This window comes from Cervus canadensis, chromosome 18, assembly GCF_019320065.1.
Source record: "Cervus canadensis isolate Bull #8, Minnesota chromosome 18, ASM1932006v1, whole genome shotgun sequence".
Classification (NCBI taxonomy): Eukaryota; Metazoa; Chordata; class Mammalia; order Artiodactyla; family Cervidae; genus Cervus; species Cervus canadensis.
In genome coordinates, this window is record NC_057403.1 from 9,027,895 (window position 1) to 9,045,981 (window position 18,087).

The 18,087-nt window shown below is 37.8% G+C and overlaps 1 protein-coding gene across 1 annotated transcript in view; it reads left to right on the forward strand.

The window, feature by feature from the left end:
* Positions 1 to 14,078, forward strand: part of LOC122420698 (zinc finger protein 845-like) — a 38,707-nt gene extending 24,629 nt beyond the window's left edge. Inside the window, exon 8 of the mRNA XM_043436096.1 lies at positions 12,795 to 14,078. Within this exon, the coding sequence (XP_043292031.1) occupies positions 12,795 to 13,927 (1,133 nt within the window). The 3' untranslated portion in view covers positions 13,928 to 14,078. The remainder of the gene's footprint in view (positions 1 to 12,794) is intronic.
* The last annotated feature ends 4,009 nt before the right edge of the window (positions 14,079 to 18,087 follow it).

Genomic DNA, 18,087 nt, shown 5'->3' on the forward strand with positions numbered 1-18,087 from the left:
CACTCACCCGGGGCCTTCCCTCAGGGCCTGTCATCTCCACTTAGATCCCGTCTCCCCATGACCTGGTGACCTGGCCCTTGTGAGGAGGCTCCCCTGGGCACCGTCCTGGGCAGGGCTTCTCACCCACGGGTTGGAGATGGGGTCTCAGTGCTGTTGGGCAGCAGGGATTGCTTAGGGCCCATCTGGATGCGCTCTCTGCTCTGTGAACCAGGGTAAAGAAGTTGAACATTAATATGCATAATATCTGATAAAATCTGAAAAACTGACCAGTGAGGGGTAATTCGTTCTTTTTGTAAGGCATTTGAAGCTAAATGAATCAGTCGTTGACTTCGTCTTTTTTTCTTTTTCTTTTTTAGCTATTTTATATTGGAGTAGAGCTGATTAACAGGTTGTGATAGTTTTAGGTGGATGGAAAAGGGACTCAGCCGTACATACACATGTATCCATTCTCACTCAAACTCCCTTCCCATCCAGACTGTCATATAATATTGGGCAGAGTTCCATGTCCTATACAGGCGGACCTTGTTGGTTATTTATTTTAAATACAGCAGTGTGTGCATGTCCATCCCAAACTCCCTAACTATCCCTTCCCCATTCTTCCCCCTTGAGAACCATAAGTTTTTTCTCTATTGACTTCGAATCTTAATGGTTGCAAATGGAAGGGAATGTTCAGAAACAGACATCAGTGGTATAAGGAGATTGATTCCTTTTTTTTTTGATGCGCCCCATGTCGGCTTGTAGTATCTTAGTTCCCCAACCAGGGTTTGAACCTAGGCCCACAGCTCTGAAAGCACAGAGTCCTAACCACTGGACTGCCAGGGAATGTTTTATTCCGTTTTTGAATTTGACCTATAAAATCAATCAAAATCTCTGGCAACTGGAAATTCTTTAAATCACTTTCGTCACCTCCATTCCTCAGAGGTTGTCTCTGCACTTGGTGGATTGTATCCTGTGATACGAAGATTTTACCTTTGTTACAAGTAAGGTTCCATCTTCATTCTTTTGCTTGGTTGTATAGAGTTGCTCTATATCATTTGTTATCGAGATTGTCCTTTACCCTTTGTGCAGTCTTTGAACCCTTGTCTGTACATTTTATATCATATTCACTGAATTATTTCTGGTACTCTAATGTGTTCCAGTGGGTTATGTATCTGGGCTTATGCTAGTACAACATCATCTTGATTACTTTGTAATATGTTTTGAATTTTGAAAAGGACAGCCTCCATCTTCTGTTTCAAGAGTATTTTGACTGTTTGGGGTCCCTTGAGGTTCCCTGTGAATTGTAATTTTTTTTTTTTTACAGCAAAAATTGCCTTTGAAATTTTGACAGGGATACCATTAGAATCTAACATTTTCAGTAATAAAGTCATTTTAAAACTATTAGGTCTTCCAATTCATGAGTACAGAGTATCATTTACTTTACTTATGTCCTCGGATTTCTCTTAGCAAACTTTAGTAATTTTCAGTGAGCAAACCTTTTACCTCCTTGGGCAATGCTGTCTAGGTTTGTCATAGCTTTCCCTCCAAGGAGCAAGCTTCTTTTAATTTCATGGCTGCAGTCACCATCTCCGGTAATTTTGGAACCAAGAAAATAAAGTCAGCCACTGTTTCCATTGTTTCCCCATCTATTTGCCATGAAGTGATGGGACTGGATGCCATGATCTTCCTTTTTTTGAATGTTGAGTTTTTTTTTTTTTTGAATGTTGAGTTTTAAGCCAGCTTTTTCACTCTCTTCTTTCACCATCATCAGGAGACTCTTTAGTTCCTCTCGCTTTCTGTCATAAAGATGGTGTCATCTTTGTATCTGAAGTTATTGATATTTCTCCCTGCAATCTTGTTTCCAGTTTGTGCTTCTTCCAGCCCAGCATTTCAAGTGATGTACTCAACATATAAGTTAAATAAGCAGGCTGACAGCATGCAACCTTGATGTACTCCTTTCCCAATACTGAACCAGTTCATAGTTCCGTGTCCAGTTCTAACTGTTGCTTCTTGACCTGCATACAGGTTTCTCAGGAGGCAGGTATGGTGGTCTAGTATGCACATCTCTTTAAGAATTTTCCAAAAATAAAAAAAATTTAAAAATTAAAAAAAAAAAAGAATTTTCCAGTTTGATGTGATCCACATAGTCAAAGACTTTGGGTAGTCAATAAAGCAGAAGTAGATGTTTTTCTGGAATTCTCTTGCTTTTTCTATGTTCCAGCGGTTGTTGGGAATTTGATCTCTGGTTCCTCTGCCTTTTCACAATCCAGCTTGAACATCTGGAAGTTTTCAGTTCATGTACTATTGAAGCCTGGCTTGGAGAATTTTGAGCATTACTTTGCTAGCATGTGAAATGAGTGCAATTGTGTGGTAGTTTGAACATTCTTTGGCATTGCCTTTTTTGGGGGTTGGAATGAAAACTGACCTTTTCCAGTTTGGTGGCCACTGCTGAGTTTTTCAAATTTGCTGGCATATTGAGTACAGCATTTTAATAGCATCATCTTTTAGGATTTGAACTAGCTCAGCTGGAATTCTATCACCTCCACTATCTTTGTAGTGATGCTTCCTAAGGCCCACTTGATTGCACTCCAGGATATCTGGCTCTATGAGTGATCACACCATTGTGGTTATCTGGGTCATGAAGATCTTTTTTGTACAGTTCTTCTGTGTGTTCTTGCCATCTCTTCTGATTGTGGTAGGTCCATACCATTTCTGTCCTTTATTGAGCCCATCTTTGCATGAAATGTTCCCTTAGTATCTCTAATCCTCTTTAAGAGATCTGAAGTCTTCCCATTCTGTTGTTTTCCTCTATTTGCACTGATCACTAAGGAATGCTTTCTTATCTCTCCTTGCTATTCTTTGGAACTCTGCATTCAGATGTCTGTATCTTTCCTTTTCTCCTTTGCCTTTCACTTCTGTTTTCCCAGCTATTTGTAGGGCCTCTTCAGACAATCATTTTGCCTGTTTGCATTTCTTTTTCTTAAGGATGGATTTGATCACTGCTTCCTGTAGAATGTTACACACCTCTGTCCATGGTTCTTCAGGCACTCTGTCTATCAGATCTAATCCCTTGAATCTATTTGTCACTTCCACTGTATAATCGTAAGGAATTTGATTTAGGTCATAGGTCATACCTGAACGGTCTAGTGGTTTTTCATAGTTTCTTCAATTTAAGTTTGAATTTTGCAGTAAGGCATTCATGATCTGAGCCACAGTCAGTTCCAGGTCTTGTTTTTGCTGACTGTACAGAGCTTCTCCATCTTTGGCTGCAAAGAATATAATCAGTCTGATTATAGTATTCACCATCTGGTGATGTCCATGTGTAGAGTCTTCTCTTGTGTTGTTGGTCATTTGCTATGACCAGTGCATTCTGTTGGCAAAACTCTTGTTAGCCTTTGCCCTGCTTCATTTTAAACTCCAAAGCTAAACTTGCCTGTTCCTCCAGGTATCTCTTTTTTTTTTTTTTTTTCAGGTATCTCTTGACTTCCTACTTTTGCATTCCAGTTCCCTGTGCTGAAAAGGACATCTTTTTTGGGTGTTAGTTTTATAAGGTCTTGTAGGTCTTCATAGAACCATTCAAGTTCAACTTCTTCAGCATTAGTGGTTGAGGCATAGATTTGGATTACTGTGATTTCGAATGGTTTGCCTTGGAGCTGAACAGAGATCGTTCTGTTGTTTTTGAGATTGCACCCAAGCACTGCATTTTGGACTCTGTTGTTGACTATGATGGCTACTCCATTTCTTCTAAAGGATTCTTGCGTACGGTAGTAGATATAATGACCTATCTTAACCACTCGACTGCTAGGGAATGCCCTGCTGCAGTTTTTAAGGTTATTTTTAGAAGTGGCAGTTTTCTCATGGAGCCTTTTTGGTTTGTACATATAAAACTTTATTACCTAGAGAAAAAGATAATTTTACCTCTGTTTCAATTTGTATAACCTTGACTTCTTTTTCTTGTCTAATGACTGTTGTCTAATGACTTTTTCTTGCTTTGGACTCTCAGTACTTTCTTGAACAGTAATACAGAGTTTACATCTTTTTATTTTCTTGAGTTTTTTTGCTGTTGGATGAAATGTTCTGTACATGTCTGTCAGGTACAATTGTTTTAATTTTTTGTTTCCATGCATATATGACTTGAATATTTAATTCTGTGCTGACATTTTGCTGTTGTCATTCTCTATATTTCTGTTGTTTGCTTCATATTTGGGTGAGTTCTAATGCTAGGTGTGATATTCGGTCACTCAGTCGTGTCCAGCTCTTTGCCACCCTATGGACTGCAGCACACGAGGCTTCCCTGTCCTTTACCATCTCCCTGAGCTTGCTCAAATTCTTGCCCTTTGAGTCTGTGATGCCCTCCAACCTAGATGTATATCTGTTTGTAATTATTCTATCTTCTTGCTGAATTAACCTTTTTGTATAATATCCTTTTGCTCAATTTTTTGTGTTTATTTTTTCTAATATAGTCACCCCTGCTCTCTTTAGGATGGAGTGTCTTTTCCAATCCTTTCTCTGTTACTAGATTCGTGTCCTTAGCTTTGTGAACGTTCACAGTTCCAGTTCTCTGACACACTCTTTGTGTCTCTCACTCTCTGTTTTTCTCCTGTGACATCCTCTAGGGGTCCCCGCTCAGGCACACTGTACTCTGGTGAGAGGCAGGAGCCCTGGCCAGCCCCTGTCAGTCCACTGTAACTTCAGAGGGGATGCATTCAGACTTTCCTTTTAGTCATGAGATTTGGTGAAATAGTCTTTCTTACTTACAATGTATTTTTTTCCATATTCTTTATAGTTGTGATATTTAATTCTTTAAGTAGTTTTTAACTTTGCTTTGTGATCATTTTTTTCTTCATCTCTTTATGTATAATAGTAATAACTTTTCTAAGTTTGACTCAGTCTTTTATGAGTAGAACACAGAAATAAACTCTGCTTTGCATTTGTTAATACCTATCTATGTCAATGTTATGGTTTTCATTGTCTTTATATATAGGTATTCCACTCAAAGGATTTCAGTCAGAGGATCCTATTTTTTTTCATGTTACTACCATTTGGTACAGTTGATGCTTTTTCATTCTTCCAAAAATGCTGAAATTTACATGAATTAAAACGATGGTGAAAGAAATCATGCACAAATATGTCCAGAGACACCTTCTCTCATTTCAGTTATTTCTGCATTCACATGTGTGTCCGTGAGTTCATGAATCTAGAAGTGAACGGTTTTCATAAAAGACGTCATGATTTTATAACTGTGTACTGTATTATAGTTCAAAGTATAAATATATTTCGTGACCTTGCATTTTTCCTACACTCTCTTGTTCATGGTTCAGATAGTAGTAAGATTACTAACATGTTATATGTATGTGTTTGTGTGTGCATATCTGTAATCTTTTATTGCCTTCTGTGTTGTTCACTTTGAACTTATTTCAGGTCTCAGGGAGCCCTCTGTCATTGTGCTTCTAATCCTATTCTTTTTTTTTTTTTCTTAATGCTCTTCTGTTACTTCAGTTTATGCTTTTTTATCTTCAGTTTAAGACTGCATTCTCTTTAATTGAGGTTCTTGCTGTATGATTTCTTATGTACAGCTGTATAATTTCTTACATACAGAAACTCAAATCTCCAGATGTCTCTGATACTTGTCTCTGTAGAATAGCATGTGTCTTTCTCTACTGAGCTATGGCGTTCGTAGCCATAAAGCATTTAGAATATACATAGCATCATTGAAGTATTTGAACACTTTTAGTTATTCCTGCTGTTCTTATGATTATAATTTAAAATTTTGACCTTTTTTTTAATAGCACTGTTGACTTTGTCATTTCTGATGCCACCACTCATAGTGTAGCTCATCTAGATATTGAATAGCAGTCAGTGTGTAAAACATCGTCTAACACTTCTGGAGGAACAACTCATTGTGGAATCTTACTTACATGTATTTCATGTATTGTCCACAAAAATGAAAAATCCATGTTGATTACAGGTTATCATAATCTCTGTGTAAAAGCATAAGGAATTAAAATTAGAGACCTGTAATTTCCTCCAAATAGCTTTTCTTGGATCTGTCAGAGAACAAACTTCAACTTGATCCTTTCCCTTCTCGTCTTCTCCTTCTGTGTGAAAATAAGAGCTCTCCTCATGGCCCCTTGGTGAAATGTGTTTTCATTTCAGGCACAGTTGACCTTCAAGGATGTGGCCATAGAGTTCACTCAGGAGGAATGGGAATGCCTGGACCCTGCTCAGAGGGCCTTGTACAGGGACGTGATGGTGGAGACCCTCAGGAACCTAGTCTCCTTGGGTGAGGATGACTTCCCTCTGAAGTTGGGATCTGCCCTGGGGTACCACTGCATTTCCCACTGTGTGCCTCTTGGGAGCCCCGGTTTTACTTGACTGATCTGAAATCCCTATTGATTCCGACATGAAGAGCTTCAGGATGCAGCATCAGGAGTTTAAATCTACCTTTTCCTCTGACGATCTGCCCACTTCATGATACATCAGGAGTTCCAGAGCTTTTGTAGTTATAAAGCTCAATGGAAAACTTTTAACACACCCCTTTTCCTGTTTCTTACCCATGTACTTTTGATTCAGGAGTTTTAGGAAAAGACAGTGTTTCTGTGCATTATACTGTTCCCTGTGTATTCAGAAGGAGATAAACAGCAGGTGAATTTTGGAAATATTTTTCTGTTCCTCTCTGTATTCCATCAATCCTCAGTTGAACAGGGGACTAGGATTCTGGCAAAGCCACAGCAAGTCATGTGTCTTTCCTCTTATGTGGAGGTATTTCTGTTTCTTATCTGAATATTTTACCCACTTTGTAACAAGACAAAGAGCCCTGGTCAGTGGAGAGTAAGGTGAATGCCTTTGGTGGTGTATCAAAGTGTGAACACAGTTCAGATCTCAGAAGGGTCCGGGGGAGCCTCACTATCAATAGTGTTTACGTAAAGACTTTCCCCTCGTCAGAGAATTCTATAGGAAGTACAAACATTTACCTACTATGTGAACTCTCAGAGGAAATTTTTCTTCTCTGTAAGCTATCCCTCTTGTCTTTCCACATGTAAAATGTATTCTTTCACCTCTAGTGGTACCACATCCCCACCAGGGACAAAGGCAGATCTTCTATCATGATCTGCAGCGCTCTGCCATCTGACTCCTGTGAACTCCTGTTGCTTGCCTTAGAGGAGCTTGAGGTGGACTTTTAAAGGGGCCTCTTACTCCCTCATCTCTCTTTCTCGACTTCACTCCATTGGCAGTCCAGTTCCCAGTCCACAGAGATAAGAGCTGATTCCTCCAGACAACAGTCCCTGAACCTTTGCTCATTCCATCTCCATTTGATGTTTTTAGAAGACTTCATCAGAAGGGGGAAAGCACTGGCTGCTCTCTGATTGCATTTGGCACCCCAGAATCTGCATGGAGCTGTCTCTCGTCCTGTCTGCTTGTTTGGATCCCTCTTCTATTCCTTCTCTTCTGCCTTGGCCACACTCTTCAGGCTTGTGTGTAACAGGGTGATGCATTCTGTTTCCTGTTCTTATTTTGCAGGAAAACTAAAGACAGTGGGCACAGTCATGCTCTCTTTGATCCCCAGTCCTAATGAGGAGCGTTTGTGTGTCTTTCGGGCTCTTAGTTTGGTGTCGGTGGCTGGAGCACATTGTTCTGTCTGAAGATCTTGTGATGTATGACACACATATCTCATGTATTTTTCACTCCTGTACTGTTCTATCTAGTCTGGGAATGTATTCTCTTCCTGATATACTCTTTTAAGTTTGTGTGTGATTTTTGCCTCTGAAGTTTGTTTATGAAATACATAGTCCTAGGCTCTGAAATTATATCCAGACTCTTTGCTGCGATAATCCACCCTCAGTTAATCAGTTCTTTCTGGTGGACTCTCTGTTACTGGGTAACAGATAAATTTGATGGAGAATACCATCCCTCATGTATTGTAATATTTTCCTGCTATATAGAAAATTACCACTTCACCCTATAGTGAAGTGGTCTGCATGTTCTATGATACAAAACAGGAAATATCACCAGAACCTGACTGATAAATCTTTCTGGGTGTTTTTCCGGTTTTTGAGCAATTTTACAAAAGCCTGTCTCAGTGGCATTGTGACAGTGATGTTCACATGTGCTGTGACCATCCCCTTTCATTCTCAGTTAATGGTATAGGAATTTTTCCTCAGGATAACATTATCTCAGTTCACATCCTCATATTTTGAGGCTATTGTGTAAACTGTTGTTAATGTCTTTTGGTCATCTATGTGCCATTGTTCTTTGTACATCAACAGCTGATTTTGAAACATCTAAATCAGAGAACTTAGGAAGTGGAGTGATACTTTTACTCTGAACTGGAATTCATTTTTTGTTTAATAGACTGTCCAGTCCCCATGGAGTGGTCCTCACCCCCTGTGGAACGTCACTGGGCCACATACTCAAGAGTTTATTTCTGATGTCTCTGTTGTATACCACTGGTCTTTCTGTTTTTATGCTCATACCACGCTGCTTGGGTTAGTTTAGGTTTCTAAGAATTTTGAAATAATTGTGAAACTTCCAGCTTTCTTCTTTTCAATCTTGGTTTTGCTATTGAGTGTCTTTTGAGAATGCATTTGACTCTTAGGATGTATCTGTTTCTTCAAAAAAATCACAATAATACTTGTTACACACTGTTGGGATTTTATTGGGGATTGGGTTGACTCTGTTGACCACTCAGGGTAGTATTTACACCCTGATCGTATTTACTTCTAATCCATTAAGCTTGGGATGTCTGCATTAATTTGACTTTTCAGATTTTTTCAGCTGTGTTTTCAGTTCATAGGGCATATATCTTTCCCTTCTTCTGTATGGTGTTGCTGAACACTTTATTTTTTTGATGGTATCGTAAATGGAATTTTCTGAATTTAATTCTTGATTTTTTTATTGTTAATGTAGGGAAAAAGTATTGATTTTTGTATATTGTCATTTTTATGAGTTCATTGTTATTATTATTTTTTTTTTTGAGTTCATTATTTTTATCAGTTTTTTTTTTCCAGAATCTTCAGAGCTTTTTATTTATTTTATTTTGCCACAACATGCACCATGTGGGATTCTAGATCCCCCACCAGGGATCGATCCTGGCAGTGGAAGCCTGGAGTCCTAACCTTGCCAGGACCGCCAAGGAATTCTCCAGGGTTTCTTATATTTCATTTGTCAACAGAGATGTTTTGCTTCTTTTTTCTATTGGGATTGTTTTATGTGTTTTTACTACCTTTGAGTTCTTGCTAGAAATTCTAGTAATTTCTTTTTTTAGAGATAGTGCAAGTATCCTTGTCTAGTACCTTTGCGTTCTTGCTAGAAATTCTAGTAATTTCTTTTTTTAGAGATGGTGCAAGTATCCTTGTCTAGATGTTAGGGGAAAAGTTTTAAGTCATTCCACATTGAGTATGATGTTAGCTGTGGGCTCTTGATACATGTCCTTTATTGTGTTGAGATCATTTTTTTCTATTTCTAGTTTACTGAATGTTTCTATCATATTTTTAGCATTTTCACCTGAGGGAACCTCTGGGAATGGTGAGGCTTGTGCCAGTTCATTCTCAATGCAATGTAAGGAGGAGGAGGGGAGTCAAAGGCCAGGAAATTGTCATGAACTTTCCTACATTTTTCAGTTTAGTGTTTTCTGGACAGGCATCTGTTTGAGTGCTGCTGCTCCTTTACCAGTTGGGTGAGTTTTCCCAAATTGTTTTCTGCTTTTTTGTTTTTTCTGCTTTGTTTTAACTTGGCTCCCTCATGGGTAATGAGTGCCTGTGGTTTACTACTGTCCTGCTGACATCACTCCTCATGGTTTTTTCCTTTGAGAGTTTGTGTTAAGAATTTAATGATACAATTTCTAGTTTTTAGAGAGGCCAGCTAAAAGAACAGTGTTATGTTTAATAATAAGGAGAGTTAGCATAAAAATTTTGTATACAAAAGTATATTATGTAATTAATATTTTAGTTACTTTTTTCTTTTTTAACTTACTTAACTGTTTTGATTATATCCTGAAATATGTCTTGATTATATCTTCAGGCTTTGTCAATCACTTTCTCCTATCTTTGTTTGTTTCCTCATACAAACTCTGCTAACCCAACTAGGAGACCTTCATTCTGAAATCACGATCTCCCTCCTTTACAATACTGTTGATCTGATTACTTTGCTCTGCATTTGTGTGTACAGATTAGACTCCTTGTAATGGTCTTCTCCTGGTTTTTTCTTCTGCTTTCTGCTGAGAACATTATTGCAGAGTCTCCTGGAATACTATGTATGTTTATATTGAGCATATATGCGGAAATACAGTCACTAAAATACTCAGTTGGATACACTGCATAGCAAATAGTGTAATAGATTGAGAGTTAATTTCCTTCTACAGTGTTTAAATCTCATTTGGTTTTTTCCCATACTCATAGTATAATTCCCCTAATTAAAAATGGTACAGAAGTATACTATTGCTAAACCAATTCTTCTTTTGTTTTAAGGTCAGTATTTTAGTTGCCCTTGTACAGTGGTATTCACACAGTCAAAAGCTATGCAGATACGTGTACTCTGTGCTCCACTCAGGCCGTTTCTCAGTTTGATCTTTCCTTATTACATGGTACCATGATGTGAATGGAAAGATTCTTATTTTCTAGTATATTTAAGTTATATCCTAAATGTCTCAATTTCCACAGCATTCTTTCACCATCCTGCCACCATCCACTTTACTTACACTGTAAAAATAACACCTCTGTGTATTGAACAGCTTTCTCATGACACAACCTAAATCACTTTGTGCAGCTGTGACAACTCAGAAACCATTTCCAGGAGGGGCGGCTGAATCCCCTTAGTAGTTACACAGCTCACTTCTTGTGTCTTCCTTGGCGTTTTCTTTCTTAACTCCTGATATTTGTCATAGTATTTTGTAATCTAGACTGCTTGGGTGGACAGTCATGTTTAAGAATATGTTGTCTCAGTCTGTAGATCAAAATTCATAGTGTGGTTCTCACTGTGTTCAGTGTCAATTGGGGTCATGGCATGGAATCTGTGATTCCACTTTCCTTACTTGAAACATTGTGATTATTTTCCTCAAGACTTTCAAAAGAAATTAGTAATGTTAGATGGCATGAAATGTCTTTTTTTTGGGGGGCGGGGGCACACCATGCTGCTTATAGGATTTAGTTTCCCAATGGAACCTGGACCTAGCTCAGTGAAAGTGGTGAGTTTTAACCACTGAACTGCCAGGGAATTCTCAGAAATAGTGCTTTTTTTTTCTTTTGAGAAAGATCTTTATTTGCTTTAAAATTTTTACAGTAGTAAAAATTATATATTATACATTGTGTGTGTGTAGGCACAGTCATTAAGTCATGTCGAACTCTTTTGTGACCCCCTTAGACTGAAGCTGACCAGGCTTCTCTGCTCATGAAATTTTCCAGGTAGAATACTGGAGTGGGTTGACATTTCCTACTCCAGAAATAGTGCATTTTTATATTAACAAATCAAAAGTGACTTTTGTATAAAAATATCATTCAGGTATGTTTATTATATCCATTTTTTCTATTATATATTGTATTCCTTTTTCTTGCAATTTGTTCTCAACCATATTGTATATGACCCTAGTTAAATAAATTCGCAATATATATTTTGGAGACAATGACCTGGATATTTTAGGGCACTGCACAGGTACGGAGTTGCTCTGTGTAATAGCTGTTAATATAAGTGGAGAATATTTCATTTATTAATATTTAAATTTTATTTGTAGAAGGTGGTCTTTTAGAATTTTTATGCTGCTTCATGGGTACATAGTTTTGCAGGAGGTATTTAAAAGAACATTTTATTTTTTAAAAAACTTTTATCACATTTGCTATTTTCTCTGTTATATTTGTTTCTGAATTTGAAACTGCCACTCATTGCAATTATTCATTAAATAAGTTCGTTTTGGATTATTCATTGTTGTAGTAGATTTTTTCAGATTTTTTAGCATTCATTTATATTTAACAAGTATGTATAATATAGTATAATATTTTCTCCTCAGTTATGAGGCACCAGTAAGTATTTTTAATGATAATTGGTATGTGCTTTGGTGTCATGGTTAAAATTTACACTTTTGATAGGTAACAGAAGTTTTTACAATGAGTGTTTTTACGTAAGTTGTTTGAAAATTGGGTGCCCTAAAAGTAAGTGGAATTATCTCAGATCACTTTATCTTTATTAAAGAATCATTCATTTTGTGTTTGCAAAGGTTTTAATATCATGATGGGGAATTTTCATAACTCCTTTTTATGTCAGTACTAGTTTGGTGTAATATAACTATTTAACATGATATATTTACTTACGAATTGTAATGAATAGAATTACTCATGGTTCTTTATATCTTGTAGATATCTCTCATATGCATGTTAACAAGAAATTACAACTAAATGCAAACATTTATAGAGGAGAAGGATTCCAAACATTGATACTGGGAAGACACAAAAGGAATAAAATTGAAGATTTTTACCTCAGGGAAATCCAGGAAAATATGTGTGACTTTGAGTCTCAGCCAAGAGATGAGGAAAGAAATTACAAAGGAAAGCGTGTATCCCATGACAAAAATCTCCCCTGTAAGAGACAGCGACATGGTAGACACATTGCAGGAATTCAGCCTATTGAAAACAGACTTCCTTTAAACTTTGAGAATGAATTGCAGCTTTGTAAAAGTGAACAGAAAATTGATGAATTTAATGATGCTCACAGGAGTATCATCATTAATGCCTCATTTTCACCACTTCAAGGAATTTCTTCTACTATCCAGTCCAACCTTGGTAATCCATGTGTGAATGATTTTATGCATCCTTCAGTACTGACACAAGATCAGAGGGCACACAAGGACAGCCCTTACAGTTGTAATCAGAGTGGTCAAACCATTCATCAACGCTTAAACCTCACTCAACATCAGTTGATCCATACAGAAGAGAACATGTTTAATTGTGATGTATGTCACAAAGTGTTTAGTCAACATTCAGACCTTGCGATTCATCAAACAATTCATACTGCAGAGAAAAAATATAATGAGTGTGGCAAAACCCTTAACTGTGGATTGCACCTCACCGGACATCAAGTAATCCATACAAAAGAGAACTTATGTAAGTGTGATATATGTGAAAAAGTGTTTACTCAAAGTTCATACCTCACAGTTCATCAGAGAATACATACTGGAGAGAAACCATACAAATGTAATGAATGTGGCAAGGTGTTTAGTCAGAATTCATACCTTGCAAAACATCGCAGAATTCATACTGGAGAGAAACCTTACAAATGTAGTGAATGTGGCAAAGCTTTCAGTCAAAAAGGAAACCTTGCAAGTCATCAGAGAATTCATACTGGAGAGAAACCTTATAAATGTAACGAATGTGGTAAGATGTTCAGTATTAGATCAACCCTTGTCAGTCATCAGATCATTCATACTGGAGAGAAACACTACAAATGTAATGAGTGTGGCAAAACTTTTTATTTTGGCTCACATCTCATACAACATCAAATCATCCATTCAGGAGATAAACCATATAAATGTGACATCTGTGGGAAAGTCTTTGGTCAAAATTCATACCTTGCAGTTCATCGGAGAATTCATACTGGGGAAAAGCCTTACGAATGTAAAGACTGTGGCAAGATCTTTAATCACAGCTCAAACCTCAAGAGACATCAGATAATCCATACAGGACAGAAATTATGTAAATGTGATATATGTGGTAGAGTCTTCAGTTATAATTCATACCTTGCAATTCACCGGAGAACTCATACTGGAGAGAAACCTTACAAATGTAACGAGTGTGGCAAGGTCTTCAATCGGAATTCAAATCTTGCAATTCATCAGAGAATTCATACTGGAGAGAAACCTTACAAGTGTAACGAGTGTGGCAGCTGCTTTAGTCGAAAGGTGTACTTGGCAAAGCATCAGAGTGTTCATACGAAAGGGAAACCTTTCAAAAACAAAGACTGTTGACAAGCCTTTACTTAAATCTCAGCCGTCACTACATTTGTTGTTGTTCAGTTGCTAAGTCATGTCTGACTCCTTGCAAACCCATGGGCTGCAGCACACCAGGCTTCCCTGTCCTTCACTGTCTCCTGGGGTTTGCTCAAACTCATGTCCAATGAGTCAGTGATGCTGTCTTAACTATCTCATCCTCTGTTTCCCTCTTCTACTTTTGCCTTCAGTCTTTCCCAGCATCAGGGGCTTTTCTAATCAGTCAGCTTTTCATATTCAGGTAGCCAAAGTACTGGCTTCAGCTTCAACATCAGTCCTTCCAATGAATATTCAGGGGTGTTTTCACCTACTCTAACTGGACAGAAGCTCTAGACATGTATTGAGCTAGAGGCTCAATGAATTTTGAGTCAAAATTCATACCTTAAAAAAAAAAAAAAAATTCATACCTTAAGGTGAACCGATGTTTCATGTTGGAGAGAAACCTGACAAATATAATGACTGATAAATCTGTCAGTGTACTGTGAAGCCTACCTTCCTGTCAGGTAACCCACATTGATGACAAACTTTAAGGAAGTGTTTTTAGTAGGTGTCGCCATCTTAGGCTGCATTGAAAATATCATTTTGGAGAGAAATCAGATAAGTGTGTTTAGTCTGACCAGCCCTTTAGACAAAGAATTCATTCACCAAAGATTTCTTTCTGGAGATTATTACCTCACAAATGCTAGGAATCGGCAAAACCTTTACGCGGGGCTCACATTCTACCAGTCATCAAATAATCTGTGCTGGACAGAACATTACACATGTAATGAATGGGGCAAGGTTCCAAATTAATGCTCTCTCATCACTGGATATTGGAATATTTATCCTGGAGAGAAACCACAGAAATATAACATGTGTGGCAAGGATTTTACCCAAAGATCATAAGATGGGGGAGTTACTGGAATTATCCCTTACAAATGTAACAAGTGTGGCAAAATCTTCACCTTGAGTTCAAGTATGAGGCAACAAGGGAGAGTCCATTGAAGAAAAACCCTACCGAGGTTTTATCCAGGCTGCATAATTCATCAGACTTCTCAATACATACTTTTGAAGGAAACCACCACACAAACTAATATGTGTTCTAAGGCTTGTACCTGAAGATAAAACCACTGAAATAGATTTAATCTGGAGAGCAGTGTTTCAAGTATAATGTTATAAAAGTTTTCATCAGGTATCTCCAACTTGGTGTAATGGTTCATTTCTTACAGGTCAGAAACTAAAGAGATTTACTGAACGTGGAAAGAATTTGATGAAGCAATGCTTCCTGAGGTTTCATCACAAAACGCCTCATATTGGGGATGATCCTTACAAATGTAACGAAGTAGGTAAAGTTTTTGCACAGTTCTTAAATTAGCCTGTGTGTCAGCCAATCCATAAAAGGAATAAGTAAGTCTGCAGTTCTCTTAAGATTAATGGGAGATTGTTACGTTCTTCAGAATTATTACAAGTCACAATAAGTTAAAATTTGTGGAATGATTTGTATATGACATGAAAACATATGTGTAAATTGGCAATTGTCTTCACTCTGTAAATATTCTATTAATTGTGTTTTCTTGAAGAGGCCACATTACAGTTTATGCCATTCAACCTGAAGTTTGAAGTCTGTTGACCTTAATCTTCATTACAGGTCTTTGATGATGGTCTCTGGGAAGGAGTCAGTAAGGAGTCAGTGAAGGAGCCAATTTCATTGGGTTTGGTTCATCCACATCTACGTTCCCTGGAAAAACAAGGACCCTTAATTACCAAATTCACTAGTGTATTAATTAGCGTCAGGGAGGGGCAGAGAATAGTGTAAAATTCTTGTTGCCCATCGTGCTTGTTATGTTGAGGGTCTATCCATGGATAGAGCACAGTTAGTTACAGAACATAATCCTCTGCTAGGTGACCATGAGCAGAGCAGTAAGGACACTGAGGGATGTGACTGTTCATGAGAGGAGAGGGAAGGTTACTAGGGACGGATTATGTGGTAGGAACAGTGCCCAGAAAGCGTTGGTTACTTTCTCCATTGCATGGTGAATAGGTGTTGTTTACATCTGTGTTTTGTTTTTTTTTTTTTTTTGCTGTACCGTGTAGCATATGTGATCTTAGTTAACCAGGGATCAGACCTGTGCCCACTACAGTGGAAGCACAGAGTCTTAACCCCTGGACTGCCAGGGAAGTCCCTGCATCTGTGTTTAATGAGTCTTAATCTTGGGAATTGTAGGGAGAGCAGTTAGGATGAGAGGAAAATTTAATTACTGGGCTGAGCCTTCGTGGAGGGTAGGCTTACAGTTTGAACTTCCAGTTCGTCTCAAAGGAGCACTCAGGCTTTTTTTCCCTTTAATTAGTTTGTTTGGATAGGCTGAAAAAGAAAAAGTTCTTCCTCAACATTAAAAAGTGTCAATAGTCAAACATCAAAAATGAAATTAGGGGAAATTCCCTGGCAGTCCAGTGGTTAGGACTCAGTACTCACACTGCCAAACTGACAGGTTCAATCCATGGTTAAGAAACTAAGAGCCCATAAGCCAAAAAAAATTTTTTTTAATGGGATTAGACTTCAGAGAACTTAACTGAAGCAGACTCCTCTCACCTGCCAACTAGTGTGCCTCACAAGCGTCCTATGTTAATAAGTCTGCTCCTTCTTTGCCTGCCACTTTGCTGAATTCCTTCTGTGCTGAGACACAAAGAACCTGAGCCTCAGTAAGTCCAGGCTCCAGATACTGAAACCCCCACCAGGTGGGAGACACTAAGCCTGCTGCCCACCAGCAGGTAGAACCCAGAGCAGTTGGAGCCAGAAGGTTTATGATGCTGACTGCCACTTACCTCACCACCAGCCAATCAAAGAAGAGTTCACGAGCTGACCACACCCACTTTGAGCCATTACTATAAAACTCCTCACTACCCCCCTCTTGTTTGAGACACACAGTTTTGAAGGCATTAGCCCACTGTGGCCCCTTTGCTGGGCAAAGCAATAAAGCTAAACTTCTCTACTTTGGAAAAAAAAAAAAAGCAAAACACCCATTAGCTTACTCCTGAAACTTCTGAGTTAATTGGCTTGGAAAATTACACTTTTTGTCTTGGTAATAATTTATTACATTTGTTTTCCACAGCACATGTTCAATATGGTTCTGTAAAATACTTGTAAGATACTATTTAAATAAACTTCTGGAGATATTTTTACTCTAGTTTTAATTAATTTTTGGAAATGCTGACTAGATAATATAATGAAACAATTTACTCGATTTTCCAAATGGTGTTAAATTTCAGTTTCAAATTATGCTATTACCTGATATGTGTTGTTTACTTTTATGCTGTAATAAATACTTTCAATCATTTCTTTAGCAGAATTTTTTTCCTGACAGATGTGTTTGTCCTGTTTTATAGCAGGGGTTACTAGGTTGTTTTGGGACTCTTAGGATGCAATGATGCTCAAAAGGCAATGACGGGTACAAAGTAGATGCAGTATAAACATAAAAACAATTAGTTTGGGGCTTTAATTCAGCGAAAGAACTGAGACGGCAAAAGCGTGACAGGAAATCTTTTTTGTGGGACACCCAATATCCTCCACATAGAATTTGTTCACAGCCAAGAATAATGTATTTATCTTTGCTAAGTGATCTTGATTTTGATTTATATTACCATTTTTGGTGAGCTGCATAGGTTGCAGGATCTTAGCTCCTTAACCAGGGATTGAACCTGGGCCCCACAAGTAAAAGCAATGAGTGCTAACCCTGGACCACCAGGGAATTCCTTGATTTATGCTATCTTTAATATGAATTCTTTGTGTTACATTTCTATTACTAATATTTTATGATAGATTTTTGAATCTTCATGGAGGATCTGAATCTTCATGGGGGATTTAGTTATTTACTTTCTCTTTTTCTATTTTCTATTTGTCTAGTTTTGTTTCCTAGTAATTCTGGCCTCATAAATTGAGTTGAAGGTGCTTCTTCTGTTTCTTTTCTTGAAAAGAAATCACATAGAATTGCCAGTAATTCTTTTTAAATTTGATAGAATTGTAAAATGCTGTTGTTGCAACTTTGTTAAATTACCTTTTGTAAAGTAGAGCCCCTGAGTGTTGAATGTTAGGCAACAGTTCTGCAGAAGACTGCAAGGGAGAGTGAAGTGGAGACCTTTATTACACAGAATCTTGAGGAGCT